At 44.9% G+C, this 16,998-nt stretch overlaps 1 protein-coding gene across 9 annotated transcripts in view; it reads left to right on the top strand.

The window, feature by feature from the left end:
* Window positions 1-16,998, top strand: part of LOC135911030 (serine/threonine-protein phosphatase 4 regulatory subunit 1-like) — a 192,665-nt gene that overhangs the window by 77,454 nt on the left and 98,213 nt on the right. For all 9 annotated transcript variants that reach the window (XM_065443131.1, XM_065443125.2, XM_065443130.1 and 6 more), the window contains exon 3: window positions 12,271-12,457. In XM_065443131.1, coding sequence (XP_065299203.1) covers window positions 12,271-12,457 — 187 coding nt within the window. The remainder of the gene's footprint in view (window positions 1-12,270; window positions 12,458-16,998) is intronic.

Genomic DNA, 16,998 nt, shown 5'->3' with positions numbered 1-16,998 from the left:
TGATGCGGGCAAGACGCGAGAAATGTTCGGTGTGAATAAGCGACGCAAGAAAAACAATGGGTTGTTGGGCAAGTTGGTTCATTGTATTTGGAAAGATTGGATGCACTTTGTAGTCGATCACAAGGACGAAGAAGGGACAGACGCAAACTAACAACTGTTTCCCTCGATTAAACCTCGGTTGTTAGTTTGCGCCTGTCCCGTCATCTTCCTTGCGATCGTCTACAAAGCGCATCCAATCTTTCCAAATACAGACACAAGAAAAGGCCAACTAACCAACAAAACCCGAGAATGTGTGGAGTTATGCCGCTTCCTCCTGTGATAAGATTAATGCATGGCTGACAATTTCCCTCACCTGAGGTAAAGAAAAGCTCCCATGATTTCCTTTGTAAATAGGGCCTATGCTAATATTTGAGTCTTGGAACATTTGGTGCACATGACATAAGTGGCAATGAATAGCCAAATGTAACCTTGGGTAATTTATGTTCAGTGCATGCTCCTGAAGCTGCATATTTAGCCAAGCATACTTACCCAGGAACTTCACTAAATGAATATATTTTACATGCCTGTTCGTGTGTGCAACTTGACACCTAGTGCACCTCACGGGCAGCAGTTCATTAATCTTGAATCTGGCGAAGATATCTTAAAAGATTGAAAACCACTTGTAACTTATACCTACCTGCTTCATTCTTAATCCATGCGATAGCCTACACACAAATGGAAGTACAACTGCATTGTTTTATCAGAAAAAAGATGGTTTGTAAAGCCCTTCTGAACATTGTCTACACATCATTCAGTGAAGAACTATAATGTGTAACAAAGGGACCAAATGTGTTGTGCAAATGGCCCAGATGTGACAGAAAACCTGAAATCCACAATGCCACACTGACGTACTGGTGCTGAGGTTTAGGTGCCAAATTCAAGAAAGTAAACTTTGGGCTTAATTTTCTCCTAGAGTAATTGACCTTTTCTTGCCAGATGAATGAATATTTGAATGAATGAGTACTAGCGTCAAATGGTTTTGTGCTCCTCTTTAGTCCCTTTAATGAGGCAGTCGGGATGAAAGGTATTGTAGCCAGGGGTGCGATCGCAGATTGTTGTTCGGCGCGTTCGTTCGGTTACCGGCGCGCGCGATTGGCCTACTCCGCGCCGACGTCGCCAGCCGCGGGGCGCCGCCCTGTTTTTGGTGACGTCAAAATGAGGACACGCTCCTGTCAATCATCCGCCCACCGAGCATTTCGTCCGAACGCGACGGGAGTTGAGAAGTTTGGAGCGATCATATGGCTTTGCATGGCGCGTCTGGTGGATTGGATTGGATACAACAGGCGGTCTTTTCGGCTGCGGATTGGCATGTTTGAATCGAATCCATAGTTTAATTCTAGAAAATGGCGCTTCCGTTGGAAACATAGGTTGTTGCGCTGGCGTTTCTAGACGAAGGAGGAGAGCGGGTGGCGGTGCGAAACGCGTTTGAAGAAATAGCAGAAAGTGGATTCCGTCGTCGTTTTTGTTTCTCGAAACAAATAATTCGTTGGTTGTACAGAGAAATCGACATCATCGATGCCAGCGAGCCACTGGGATGTTGTCGCTGCCTCTTGAAAAGTGCGCCACTCTTCCCATCGTTTTTTTTCTTTTTCCTTCTCGCTGTGCGCGACACCACCTAGGGACGATGCAAAGAACCTAATAGTTATAAATTGCAGTAGTCACACATACTACTATTTGAAAACGTGTTTGGGCTTGAGAAGAAAAAATACATTTTTTTTAGATAAAGATTTCATTCAATTGGAAGACGAGAAACATTTGGCTTAGTAGTATACTGTTTGCAAGCAGACGACAAACGACAGAGGTAAACTTCCGGGGAGGTCACTGCTTCCTGATTGGCTGCTCTCTCCTTGCCGCTGTCACAAATTTTGCATACTGCAACTTTGTGACGTTGCAGCAACTGAACAGAACGCGTATCGAACAAAATATCTCCGATCGCGCCCCAGGTCAACGTCAATTTGGTGTTGAGTGGCTGCCAGGATAAGGGGGACATGGGTTGTGGAGATTATTTCCTGCATCGTATGGCCAAATCTGATGAAAATAAACAAGCTTACTTTGTTTTTCGTGCTGATTTCAAATATGCAATAATTTTTCTTGTAGGTTCATTAGTTCAGGAGATTGACAGTGCTGCCACTCTATTGTTTCCGGAGACAATGGGAAAAATTGCTCTGCAGAAAGTGAACATTATTGCATAGATACACACTATAATGTGCAATAACTGCAATGCTGCAAAACGTTTTCAAATGAAGTTCTAATTAGCCATTCTGCAGGTGATCAAACTTCTTTCCTTGACCTGGGGCTACCACACCAAAAGAAAATTAATAAAATGGAAATATACATGCGCACAAATTTGAAATTCTGCTCTCAGCACTTGGTAATATGCAGATTCAGCTTTCTGCTAAAGAAAGAATTAGTGCTCTAGCTGTTCTAGATCATGAGATATCACTCCGACAGTCTAGTGAAGTGACCCAAAAACATGTTTTGAGAAAAGTGAGAAAACGTGTGAAACACTATTTTATTTACAAATTTACAGCTGGAACAGCTCGCTAGGCACCAGGCATGTAGTCCTGCTGACTCCCAGCCCCTGTGTGCCGCTTTTTGAGGGGCTGGCGCAAATTTTCTGATGCTTTGCTCTTGGCTGATGCTGCCATCCGTCGCCTATCTTTCTCGGCCATGCGGGTGCAACTTTGCTCACTTGGATTTGGACAGTTCTTTCATTGTCCTTTGAGGCCCTTGCATTGCCTGCATTGAACATTAATACTGCCTCTGCCACAGCAGCCTCCACCATGAATAAAGAAGCGTGCCGGTCTTTGGCGCCAGTGCCCAGATCATCGAATGCAGGCTTTCATTGTTATTTTGCGTTTTACCATGCTGGCAACGTTGCAGCAGTTTCTTGTCTGAAAGACATTCATACATGGGACGTAAAGCCTGACACACATGAGGAGGAAGGTTTTGAGGATGTTTTGGAACCGGCTCACCCTTGGCCGCTGCAGCATTTTGCTTGCACCAGGAGTTTGAGCCTTATGGACAAGGAGTTTGATTAGCCACATCATCGTTTGATGTAATGTGATATGTGGCCATTACTGCATTTTGAGTGGCATCTACATCTCCTTTGTGGGTCTTCAGAGCCCATCCATAGTATGAGGTTAACTTGGAGATCAAGTCCACTGTGAAGCGGCGCTTTCCCCCAAGACTCTCATGTTTAGGGCCTCTGTGTTTTGCCACCAAGTTGCGCAAAGCCGCCCCCATGTGCTTTTGCACGCGATTCAGTCCTCTTCTTCAATTGGGATATACCCCATACACTTCATCATATTGTAAAGCGAGGTAACTGCAGCTGTCCCCGTCGCAAAGCACAGTTGTATACCGCAGATTGTGCCGCTCCAATGATCTGAAAAGGATGAGGGCAGCTTCCACCTCCATCTCCCCAGCTTTCTTATTAGTGTTCTTCTGACACTTGTGGCCATTCTTCCAGGCTCCATAGGAAGGGTCAGTCTCCTTAGGCCCCGACTCGCGCCCAGCACGGAAATTGCTCAATACGACAGTGTAGCACAAGTTCGTTGAACAACTTAATCACGGTGCCGACTCCGACATGGGACGTATGACCGCCGGTCATCCATGACCCGTCGTACGACACTGCGATGTTTGCAGTATGAGGCACATTCAGTTCGGCGTAAAGTTCCCGAACCGACTGCGTGCAGTTGCTCCTCAGATTACGCGCCGCGCGATCGGCCGCTGGCCTTAACTTCGTCTTCATGTAGCTCTGCCACATTTTCGTGTGAAGAGCCTGACGGCTGATGCCCATCAATGAGAAAACGTCGTAGAACGCGGTCTGTCGATTCCCCATTGCCTGCATGGCATGGGTAGCCAAAACTTTCACAACAAAGGGTTTCATTCGTTCCACATCGATGCTATCTCTCCACAGTTTGCGCACATAAAATGCAGCTTCACAGCGAGTCCATATTCCCGCTCATCTCGGATGATTTCTAAGGCGCCATTGCAGATGTTGCAGTTCGCAAGCGTTAATAAAGTGTTCACGGCACTCAAATCCACAATCGTAAGCGAAGTGCATCGTTGGTACTGTAGCCCACGAACTTGCGTTTCTTCTCTGTCGCTGGAGTGGAAGACAACTCCGATAGCTTTGCTTTGGCTTTCGCTTCTTCCTCCTCAAGCTTGGAGGGTTGCCAGTAGATCGTGGGTACGTTCGATTCGCCTGTACCACTTGAACCAGTTTGCGAGGTGCTGCACCCTGCCATTCTTGTCAGCGGTGCAGCAATGGTGCCCGCAGAACCACAACGTTTGTTTCAAAAGGTGCAGGAAAGGTGCAAGGCTGGTTAATGAGTTTGCTGCACCTGCTCCACTGTCGGTGCCAACTTGGTGCCAGGCATAGAGGTGCGAAGCAGTGACGCAGCAGACGACGCAGCACACGGGCGCGAGGACCGTTAAAACCCCGCTTACGCACGTCTGATGTGTCTATGCAACTGTGGTGTGTATTTACGCCCCAGAAACTGGTCACACCTGCAGTTCAGGACCTCTCAAACTTACGCACTCCGTGCACATTAGTCTGACATAACGCAACGCCTGCACTGCGTCTGCACTTTTGCATTCGTTTCGAGTGCTTCGCTGGGCCTGCACCTCCAGAATTGAGCTGCACAGTTTCTGAACTTCTCGTGAACCGCCGTGAACTGGTTCACAGTGGTGCAGGCGAATCAATCGAACAGACCCCGTATCTTGCCGTACGCGAGCGTGGGTCAAAGGGTCCGCGGCAGACTGACTTGTCACAGTATCCACAGCAGCCGATGCGGTCGTTAGGCCTGCCGTTGCTGCATCGACGATTTCGGCATCACACGCTGAGGTTGTGGCGTCCTGGGCATTTTGCAGTGTTGAGCAGCGTTTTTTTTTTAAAGTTTTGGATGAGCGTCCGTCGCACTTTTTTCGCCCCAAACTTGTGCCGCGTTCAAAATTTGCGCTCCGTTTCGGACATTGCGTTGACACTGGGGCAAGATGGCGCACCTCAATGCGCGGCTCCAAGCTTGGAGCAGACGATGGTCATGCAGTTCCGCCAGTCGGGAGGCAAGCTCAAGTCACGTGCACCGAGTGACGAATAGGAGAGCGTTCTAGTACCTTATTTCGCCGTGCATTTTCTAAGTGGCCAATGGTTTAATGGGGCCCATTCTGGCGGGAATTTGAAGGAAAGTCGCCTCTTTCAAATGGGACCAAGATGTCCGTGCTAGCACACGTGGAAGAGCAAGTGCACGTTTCAAAAAATGTGCCGTTTCAGCGCACGTTGCGCCTGAAATTCAGCTAGTACATGTCGTATAAGGCGTCACTGCGGCTAAAATACGTTTTGAAATTAACAATGTAGATGCAATAATAGCTGTACATTCCAAAAATGCAATAAGAAAATTCGGGTTTACTCACGATTTTTGGTCGCCACAACCCGTGTCCCCCCTTAACACACATCATTAAAGGAGTACTGATACAATATTGTCCATCTTGTTTTATTCGCTGCAATAAGTAGCTAACAACCCAGTAATCGCAGCACAAAACATCATTAGCTTCAGAGCACGACAGGTAATTTTTTTTAGTCTTCTTTGTAGGGACCAGTCCGAGTTTCGGTTTTAGAGAGCAACAAGATGGGCCAAAGAAAGAATCTAAATACAGCCGGTCACGTGATCGTACAAAAATGACTTACACATGCCAGCGCGCGAGCTTCGTGTTGCTAGTTCGTCTGCACGTGCTGTTCGTGCACGGCGACTACTTCCTGCAGACGGGACTCGCTACTGTGTTAGACGTGGCCAACCACTTTTGATTGGATCCACTACAAAGCAGCGACTTGGAAATTGTGGCAAGCAACAGCTATCGATATGCGTACGCACTGCTACAAGTAGTACGAACCACTTGTCGAGGGCACTTTGGGAATGAAGCATATTCTGGAGCAGAACACATGGCAGGGTAAAAGCCGGCACAGCATCAGGCTTGGGGGTGGAAGATCATCGGACTGCTCTAAGCTCGGCGGGTTTATACCAGGCAAGCTCGAAATGATACGTGCAAATCTGGCTGCTCTTCACTGGGGTCCATTCTAAGCATCCAGCGGCACGCACGAACTCTGACCCCTTCTGCAGCTCATCGATGCAGACGGTAGCGAATGTGCAAGCCAGGCGAGCTGGCGAACGCTGGGAAACGGTATAAGCCTAGCTCGCTGGCGGTCGGATCCGAGGCTCACGGCCCTTGCGATCCGTCCGGCGCAGCTCGTACTGAAGCATCTATATTCGTCAACACAATCGGTGTCTGCACATTTTAGTCACTTATAAGTGACCTTACAATTAGTTTTCCCGACGCCGTGGGTAGTGGTGGGAAGCCACGTTAGCCGCTTTGCAGAGACTGCAGCGGCGGCTGCGCTGACCGCTTGCGGGTCAAAATCGCGCCAATTATTTACTATTTCAGGCAATGTTTTGACATGCACACTTCCAAGGTCACTTTACTCTTGAGTTAGTTCATGTCCAAAGCAAATTTTAGCTGACTATTTGTGCTGCCGTCAACGGCATGTAAAAAAAACGGGGCTATCGGAACGGCGAGAGACTTGCTGGCAGGGCCCGCCCCGACGGCAGCGCAAAACTCGTGACATAGCGTTTTCTCAGTTGTTTACATTCCTTGCTCGATGTTGCGAGGTGCTAAGTTTTTCGGTTGACTGCGCATACGCGTACTTTAAAATTGATTTTAAATGTTCTAAGCTATATTTGCCGTTTATATTTTGCAGACGATGTGTGTGTGCCCACACAAATCGATCTCGCACATTAACTCGACTTGGAATTTTTGTGTCAGTACTCTTTTAAAACTTGCTATGCAGGTCCAATTGGAAGTGTTTCAATATATTCAACAAATAGACAAAAATTCACTAATGCACTTAGGTTATTACTTTATGTTACATATTGCAAGTTACGAATTGTAGCTGGTAAGTGTCCAAATTCACTTGAAGTGAATCTCCTAGATAAGACCAGTTTTGAGGTTTCCCAATGTGTGGGATGAAATACATGGGTCTTCCAGTTACATTTGGGCTTCAATGCACAGAAGAGCATTTTGTTAAAGTTGGACGCTGCATCTTTACAGGGAATTTGAAGGCGAATATTTCCGAACTGGCGTGATTCTGGAAATTCATTCCAAGTGGATACTTGCCTTGCAAACTTAAAGCTACAATTAGTAAATTGCAATATGTACCAACATTTTTTTTTACCAAGCTGCTTCATAATAGTTTCAGCAAGAATTGGAAATTCTTGCTCATCTGCTGCAAAGTCTACTAGACAGCTTCCACCCACATGTAGGGGTCATAGAAAAATAAATTGTTTGCATATCATTTTCTTGCCAACATTGGCCAATATGGCCACCATGCAGATTTGTTAGGAGCCAGAGGTGATGTGGTATTATGGCAGTAATGCTGACATTTGGTGCACTAATAAAATGAGTGTAGAAGAGTCGCACAATTTCATGCATACTGACAGCGCGGATTATCCTTGTTACAATTGTTAGGTTCACCATAGTTTCTTGCATGTTTGGCTGTGTGCTGGGATGAGATTGTGGCAGTGATATTAAACAGAAAATTTCATTTAAAGGGCATGAAAGTGTTGATGGAGGGACTACAACTGGATCGAACCCTAGTATACAGGCCTCTCAAGAAGCTGGATATGTAGCATCAGATGCACCACTGCACCTAACATTTTCAGTGTGGACAGGTTTCACTGCCATTGTCCATGAAATTTGCAATTCTTAGAAGTTAACCTGAATGTTTTGAATCTTGTCAATTGTGCAATTTGTGCCATAAAATTTTCTTGTCTTTTGTGCTTACTGACCACATGCTGAAAGTTACATTTGGATGTGTTCTGAATATGCGACCATTCAGTTCAGTGTGGTGGTGTAACTGTTAGAGCGAGGCTTTCTTTATATACTCTTTTGGTACTTTCCTGACCGTGGCTGCTGCGTGCTGCTGTTTAGCTGAATAGCTCGCACTTAGGAAAACATTGAATTACGTGTTTGATAGTGAAGATTGCACAGCAGCCCAAGCACATGCACTTGCCAATTTTTTAAACGCTAAAGACACAGGAATGAGTTGGGCAAATTTATAGCATTTCATTAAATGCTTCACGAAAACTTGGCTTCTTCTGCATAATCTTTTTTAACAGTGCTGTCAAGGTAGCTGATATTTAGTAGGTCTGAGCTTTGGCTGCTTTCCATGTTTTGTAGTGGGAGGTAAAGGAATTGGAACCACTGTTTTCCTTAACTCCAATGAAGTTTTGTTGTGTGTAGGTATAACTGTTTTATTGTACCAGCAGTTCTAAAATTGTTACATTCATATCCGTTTGAAGGTCACATGAGCATTATAATAGCATGTAGTGTTTAACAAATAATAGGGGTATTTTGCATCTGCATTGTTCTGGAATTTCTTAGCTTTGTGGACATTTTCAGTAATTCCACTCCCTATCAGTGATTTGGCAGTCTTTATTGTGAAAACGTGTCATCCGAAACAATCCACTTCGCATCCTTCAGGTTTGTAGTGCTTTTCAGCAGTTATCCTTCTGCAGTGTCTATGTGGTGCACCTTTTTAGAAAGGTATCTCCATTGTGAAGATTATCTGTTTGTTTGCTACAGAGCTGTTAGTGCTTTCCGATGCCAAATGACATGCATCCTGTACTAAAGGATAAAAATAACATAGGCCTGGCTATTTGACATTTCTACATGATTTGCAAGGTCTACACAGACACACACACCAGTTATTTTGTAACATAGTAAAGTTATGTATTTGCCTAGCACGTCTTGAATATAGTTGTGTACTCCATAGTATGATTCAGTGGGCACAACTGATTTGTGTTGTGTGGCCCTTATTGTGCACTTCAGCTGTCATGCTTCTTCAATCGTGCTATGATGCAGTCATGTACAAACCTTGCTTTGTGAAACTGCCACATTTGCGTAATGTGGTGATACTGGCATAATAAATTGGTTTGGTCTTGATTTTTTGCCAAATGGAGCATTACTGAGTTGGTAGATGGAGTGCCATTTACCCAGACAAATGTTGAGTGGTCTTGTAAAATGAAATCTGGTATTGACATGGTAGACACTTAACACTTTCAGTCCCTGAACCATGTTCAGTGCAGTGCTTCTTTGGTGCAGTTAGCTTGATAACATATTCACTTGTAGCTTTCACTTGTATTCACTTCTTTCTGAGCAGTCATACTTCATATTATTCGTTACTTGAAGGAAACCATTTCTTTTTCTGGCCCCACGGAGAAGTATGAGCTTGTTGCCAAAAAGTAAACAGGTATACAATATTTTACAATGCCATCGCAGTTTGCAGGGCCCATGAATTGGCAAACTCATTGGCAATTGAATTGGCAATTGGCATGACTCGGCAAAATAACTCCAAAGTTATGCCTTTTAAAAGTCGTTGTCAATTTCATAGTAATTACTTGTATTTCAGCCATTATGGCATTATAAAAATTCAGTCTAGCATTTTTATAGTACAATATAGTCAATCTCTACTGAGTAAAAATTTACTCGGTCCTAGCAAACTCAGTCAAAATCTGCGACATCATGGGGATCTGTTCCAGAATCTTCAAGGTGGCAACGTCATTTTTGCTTCTTTTCTTCATTTTTTCCTTCATTTTTGCTTCTTTTCTTCATTTACCTTAAAGACCCCTGAGTGGAAGGGTATTACATAAGGGGCGGGGTTTACATATGTATGGCCATACGAAGGATTTCAAATGGTCAGAAAAAAAGATGCATGAATACACATAAATACGTTACGTAGCCTTCTGTTATGTACTGCAGGCAATGAATATCCATGGCATCTGCAAACGCGTGTGGGCAGGTGACTTCTGTGAGGTGATGGGGCAGGCCATTGCAGTCTGTAGCTGTTTGAAAAAAGAGGCAGAAAAAGTGACGGAATAGCAGTGCGGGCGGTTAACTTGTAAAGGATGTCCTGTGCGGCCAGAAAAGCATGCACGTGAGGGCAAGATGTATGGTGCGCGGAGAAGTTGACGGTTATCAAACTTAAGGAACACAAGCTGTCAATTTGGCAATTTGGATTGTGTTTTAGAGATGAAACACTGACATCGTAAGAGCATGAGCAGTGAATGAATCTGATTGCATGGTTTTGAACAGATTCAGTTAGATGCTTGGTGCAGGCTCCAGATAGCTGATCCATACTAAAGTTTTGTATGTAAGAGTGCGTTGTAGGGAAGCAGTTTAGCATGTTTAAGTGTGTGTCGAAGGTGTTGCTTCAAAAAGCTGCATATTTTTAGTGGTGGGTGCAATGTTTCCGATATGTGCCCGAGAATTTAAATATTTAAATATATATATGTGCCCGAGAATTTAAATATTTAAATATATAGAGGGTGATGCCTAATGTTTAAATGACTCGACTGATTCATAGAATGTTGGTAATCAAGTAAGGAATAGATAAGGAGTTCTAGCGGCAAGAGTAAGTCGTTTAGTAGGGTTAGTAAGCCAGTAGGGTAGTAAGCCAGTCGTCACAGCAATCTTGTACGTTAAGGTCGAGCTGTAGCTCAGTAATATCGTGGATTGTTTGGTAAATCACGCGTTCTGCCAACATTTGCATTTGTGAAGGTTCAAGGCGACACATCTGTTAGGCTCACACACAGCTCAAGTATGAATAGCCAAGAGCTGTTGCACCATTACGATTGGGCAATAGCCACTGTCACAGAAGGTGACAGCACAGTGCAGTTTGATCTTAAATCAATGTTGGGGCTAACTGCTAGTAGAGTCGGTGACTGCTGCATTTTGAGGTACGAAGCTGGTGGATGTTCGCATCCTTAAAGTGCAAGCAGTAGAACAAGTTCAAGGCATGTGGCGTCTGTGCCTTATAAGAAAAGGTGCTCTGTGCAAGCTTTGCATGCAGAATCTGTTGTGTTAAGTCTCCTCAATTAGGCTGTACTTTGTGTTACTTCTAGTCTAGCACTATTGCTGTCTTTTCAACATTGCAGTGTGTGCCATGTGCACCAGCTTCGATTTGTTGCTGTAGAGAAGAGGTAAACATGAATTGACACAATTGCTCCAATTTGTTCAGGAGTGCTTTTGCAGTGTTAAGCTCTGTCACTGGTGCCACTGCTGTGCTGATTCGTGACATGGAGGTGGCAATATTTTGAACTTTAATTACAATGGCCCGTCTAGTTTATTGGCGGAGCCCAGCATGTGTCAGTGCCTTGAAGGTTGTCTGGGCAGGTTTGCAAAGGGCAACATTTATTTGGGCAGTGTTCCTGAATATACTGCCTTTCCTGATGAGCAAGTTGCTTTGGCCAATACTTCATTGCCATCATACTGCTGCCATATAGATTAGTCACAACAAAATCGCCGCCCAAGCACTCTGTACAGATGAACCAGCGAAGCTGAAACATACAAGCCTGGTGTTTGTCACTGGGTTAATCCCGATGGTTCCTTAAACGACGGCTTGGTAGGCTTGCAAAGGTCATTGCAACGTGTGAAACACCAATTCTTTTTTCTGATTGCAAGCTGCTTGTCTATTGCATTTACACTTCATATGCTCTAGTGCGATATGCACTATAGCATGCTGCAGTGAAATAGGCTGAGCTTGTGACTGCCCTTGATCAATTTTGAAATAGTTATGGCATGGGGTACAGCAAGCAAAAACAGTGCCTCTACATATTCATGCTTTATTGGGCTCTGTGCACAATTCTTTCTTTGCTTTGTGATAGTTCACAGTACTTTTGTGCTGGTGAAATGGTTGGTTGCAAATGAGTTTGGAGTCGCACATTATGGGGTGCCTCATAATGGAGTAATGATTTTGGCACATAAAATCCAACTTATTAGTAAAATTTATCTGAATGGAACTGTAGCACCAGGCACCCTTCCACGTGTTCATTTTCTGGCACTTTGCATTCATCCTATTAGAAAAATCATCCACCTGACAATTTTTCCTTTTCCCAAATCTTCCTCCACCTTGCGGACTTCTGCAGATCTAATTTTACACTTCCTAATCAATATTTATTATGATAGAGCGCCACTGTCTACCTGTAACCGGTGAAAGTTGCAAATAATGCAGTTAGGCTTGACTGTTCACATCACTGGACAGTGCTCTTTTGTGTATCCTGCCTTGGGAAAGGCATGCTTGGGAATTTCCAGTGTAAATGATTTTCATGCTCAAGCCTTAATATCTCCAAACTACAAGTTATGACCTGTTAAAATGTTCTGCACATGGATAATTTGCAGAGCTCAGCCGCTGGAGCCACTTCTCCCTTGCCATGTTGGCAGCAGAGCAAGAAGCGGCTTCGGCCGAACAGCGTGGAGAGGACTGTGAAGACGACGATGACTCTTCTGCCCGGCGTCTCGAGCTTGAAGAGCCAGACCCAGTTACAAAGCTTGAGCGCTACGCTTACAGCGATATCGTCTTCAATCGGTGAGTGCTTCTAGCTCTAAAGGCACTAATTGTACGAGTAACAAAAATCTTGAAGCAGCCCTCATGCCAATTTTTATGCTGATGTTGGGAAGTGTTGTACGAAATAGTTCCCGAGGGAAAACAAGATTGGCTGTTATCTTTTTCATAGCAGTTCATGTTGGGCCGTGGCACTTGCGCCATAAAACCCCATTTATCGTCGCTTCATGTATTTAAAAGCCACCACCACTTCATAGATGCTTGTTTCCAGAGTTTTCAGGTGTAGTTAGGTGTCCTCTTGTCTCCAAGTTTGATAAGTCACTTAAGCACAACTTTTTAAATTTTATAACAGGGAAGCACTGCAATGAGAACTATTAAACTTGGGGGGGGGGGGATACTCTTGGCTGAACTGTTTTTGCTAAATCTGTTATATAATTTAAATGCACTGCATTGAATTCATTCCCATTTCCTGGATTTTTGGCATAGGTGCAGGAAATACAGAATTTTCAGTAGCATTGTGGATTCCATTATGTGTATATGAAGGTACTGGGTGTAAAGCAACGAATGTTTGGTACTTCGCCTGCTAGAGGGCAGTTGCTTGAGAAGAGTTAAGCTGTACACTAATGTTGCAAGAAAATTAAACTTTCGGCTGTGTCACCAGTGTGTATGCTTTTGTATTCAGTGGTTGTACAATAGAATCTTGATAATCAGAAATTTCTTAAATAAAATTCCTGCTTATATTGAATATCTAAGTTGGTTGGTATTGTATCTTTCTGTAAATAGAAGCATGAAGGTATTGCAACATCTGTTCAAGTTAACTGCGGCAAATTTCATGCATGGATTTACTATACGTTCATCTATCTGCTGCAGTGGCAACATAACGATGGTCGAAGTATTGACTGACCAGGTAGCATGCAGCTTGTGCGTGTGCAGCAACACGAATGACGAGCTTTAAAATGCAATTAGCATTCTTAGGTTGCTTCACACTTTCACTGGTCTTGAATGAGCTTCTTTAATACTAACTTGGGTGATTGGATGTGTCAGTAGGTGTGTGCCACTCTTCAGTGAATCTTGTGTAAGTAGGCATGTGCCACTGGGTATGTGCTGCTCTACAACGACAAAAAAGATTGTTAAATTTATTCAATGCTCGGCGAAATCAGAACCTGTGCCACGCGCGGGTTTTATGGTGGCTCCGCTAAAAGGAGCAGCATCTGCAGTGGGAAGTGCGAGAGGATACCAACTGCGTACTATATGTTTCGGCATTGGCATTGCAGTATGTCCCTACCGTGACCTACTGAGCTCCAGACTTGCACATATGCCCCTTGCATGCTATGTCTCGCTATGGACGGAATACAGAGTGGCGCTAGTTCTAACCTGTTTGCCGTCGTCTGCTTCCGTGATATGTTACAATGCTCATGCTGCCATTTCAGCAAGCACGAAGCCTTTGTATGGTGTGTGTGTGTGTGTGTGTGTGTGTGTGTGTGTGTGTGTGTGTGTGTGTGTGTGTGTGTGTGTGTGTGTGTGTGTGTGTGTGTGTGTGTGTGTGTGTGTGTGTGTGTGTGTGTGTGTGTGTGTGTGTGTGTGTGTGTGTGTGTATATATATATATATATATATATATATATACACACACACACACACACACACACACACACACACACACACACACACACACACACAAATGTTTTGCATTTGCATAGTGCGATAAAAGGAGGAGGAGCGGTGAAAGAGATGAACGAGCACAGATGGCAGCTGCAAAGCTAGACGCCAATACTTTCCCTTTCCTAGCCTCCGTAGCGGGCTGAAAAAATTGTTATAAAAGGTTCCTAGGATAAACGAGCATTTTTGAGCTGATTACAGATAGCCTAATGTCAGGTCGCATTAGGATTTACTGCTGTGTGCTGTAAGGAAAGTCGAAGGATTAGGTAAAAGTTTGCACAAGTAGTTCTTGCGCCCGATGTGTGCAAAAAATTGAGTCTGTTTCCAGGGAAGGTGAGCATATTTTTTTATATACTGTTTGATGTCTAGGTGAGTTCACACCTTACAAAAGCGGCCCCAGTGATTTAAAACGTCCTGCACTGCAGTCATTGTGTCGCAGAAATCTTTCCAAACTGCAAAACTAGCTTTTCTGTGTGGGGCAGCATAACGGTGGTGCGAAAGATAAGTACACAGTGAAACTGTGTGCATAATTCTTTTACAAGTCGCGACGCACTCACAGGCAACTTCTAAAGGTTAAAATGAGTGGTGGTCATTACGTTACGGTGGTTTGTAAAGTTCACTTCTGCGCTCTCTAGTTTTTTTTTAGTTTGTTACTGCATGAGAAAGGCAATAGGAGTGGCTATTTAACGCCATTATGGAGAGCAGCGGACTACATGCACCAATATCTTTCATGTTCGGGCAGTCAGCATTATGGAGCCAAGTGACCGATCAAAGCCTTGCGACATCATGTCGCTGTGTTCACAAAAATCGCATGCAACCAGTTCGTTATGACACAACAGCCGCCACTCTTAAGATGCCACCACAGTTAACCATAGGTTAGGAGACGGAACAGGTCGTCCATAGGTTAGAAGACAGAACAGGTCGTAAAACCAAAACCACTGGCCAACGGTTGAATGAGAGAGTGGGCGCGAGTGGCTCCTGTAGAAGCTGGATATCTGTGGAGGTCTGGAGTTCCAGTAGGTCTTGGTCTCTACTTGCTTGAGTGCTGATTGTATGAATGTAGATGTCTGGCCAGATTTTTTCTTTTATGACACTTGGAGGGTAGGTAGAAAAGGACTTATTTTCTGGTAAATACATTATTTTGAATTTTCGATTATTCGGACAAAAGGCTATCCCTTCTAATTACGAATTTTTGGTCGGTGACTTACTAGTTCCAGAATAAGTTGTGAATGCTGGACCAGATCACCTTGTAATTTCCTGCTTTCGAAAAAAACTAGCTGCTTTGTTCACTTATTGATGCTTAGCATTTGTGATAAAACATTAAAAAGGGTTTATGACATAGTGCTGCGCCCGTTCACATTTTTTTTAATGAACGAAACTCCCTTGAGTGTAGCAAAGTATTTCTCCGGTCCTTTGAAGTTCATATTAATGAGATTCTACAGCACGCAATAGCTTTCATGCTCATTAATTGTAATATATGCTCACGCGATGGCTCAGATATTAATTTCATGGCTGTATTTACGATAAAAATCAGCACCGAATCGAGTTGTGCGCTGATCATTCGTTACCAACTGGATGCATCCACTATCGTCAAATGCCGGTGTCATTCAAGTCCGTGCAGGCATGGATCTGCGGCAACCAACTGCAGCGATCGTTCGCGTGTAGGCATCCTCGTGGTTTTCTTGTTATCGCAGCCTGAGGTATACGTTTTCTTCGGGCTCATTATCGCGACGTAGGTCTGAGGGCTGCTATCGGCGCCTTCGTGCGCGGCTTCCGTGATAAGTGGCATGGCGTAGCAGCGCAGTGTATCCGGTCGCCCGCCTTTCTTGAGCGCTCTCCTTCCGTACCCCTAACGACTGACTGCCTCGGACCAACTTCCCTCGATTTGATCGTTGCGATGGGGATCCTATTGCGGGACTTAAAAATTGCTTTTCAAGGTCAGGCGGTGGCGGCATTGCTCATTCAAGATAGATTTTTTAATCTTTTGAATGAGCAGTGCCTCCATCGCACCGTGACGTGTTCTGCATCAACCTCTTGCGACCACCACGTGGAGTGTGATCTGGCTTGTTTTCCATCACCATCGTCGCTTCTCAAAAGCGGGGCATCGGTACCTGGGTGCTGTTTCTTCACACTTACGTACTGCTGTAACTAACTAAGCATTGGCACAGTGGAATGTTGAGTGCGCTTCTCGTAAAATGACATGAATAGTCAGCAATACGCGCCTTTATTCTGCTAGACTATGTATCCGTTTATGGTACTTTTTTTTGTGTGTGGAACCACTATTCAAGGCTGTTTATGTGGAACGAAATTACCAGGACAATTCTTTTTCGGGGGCCAATAAAACAATGGTTTGCTGGTGCTCTTCGTGATAAAGCTGTAGATGGCGCGTCGGTCGGTTGTGCTGGGGGAGGGGGTACTGCTACTGTTGAATGCAGCGTAAGTCGATTTTCAGTGTCTTCAGCTGTTAACTTTGTAGTGAGAAAGTAAGCATGCGGTTGTGTGTGTAATGCAGAAGTGTAGAACCGCACGCATTTAGCACTTGCGCCTTGTTAGCGAGCGCCTCAAGGACTTGGAGAGCCTCGACAGCGGCAGGAATTCGATAGCGAAATCTAGGCGAGTGGCGATAGGCGAGCAGTGAGCGCGGCACATGAGACGCGGTTGAGGCATGTCGCGCTTAGCCGTGGCCCTTCAGATAGGCCAATGCAGCGGCTGTCGGTTCGAGGCCCAAACCTCTGTTGGGTTGGGCGAGGCGGGAGTAGAGCGCTTATCGGGTCGCTGATTTGTGCGTCACGCTGCGTGCGGCGGCCACTGAATGGGCTGTGGAGAGGGGCTGCGTTTTACTTTCCCCGGTGGCGCGCGCGCGGCTCGGATGGGGGCGCCGGCGGATGGTGCCTCCTCTCCACCGCGT

Source organism: Dermacentor albipictus, chromosome 1 (genome assembly GCF_038994185.2).
Source record: "Dermacentor albipictus isolate Rhodes 1998 colony chromosome 1, USDA_Dalb.pri_finalv2, whole genome shotgun sequence".
In the NCBI taxonomy this organism is placed as follows: Eukaryota; Metazoa; Arthropoda; class Arachnida; order Ixodida; family Ixodidae; genus Dermacentor; species Dermacentor albipictus.
Note: the sequence above shows the minus strand (reverse complement) of the source record. Positions and strands in the feature narration are given on the sequence as shown.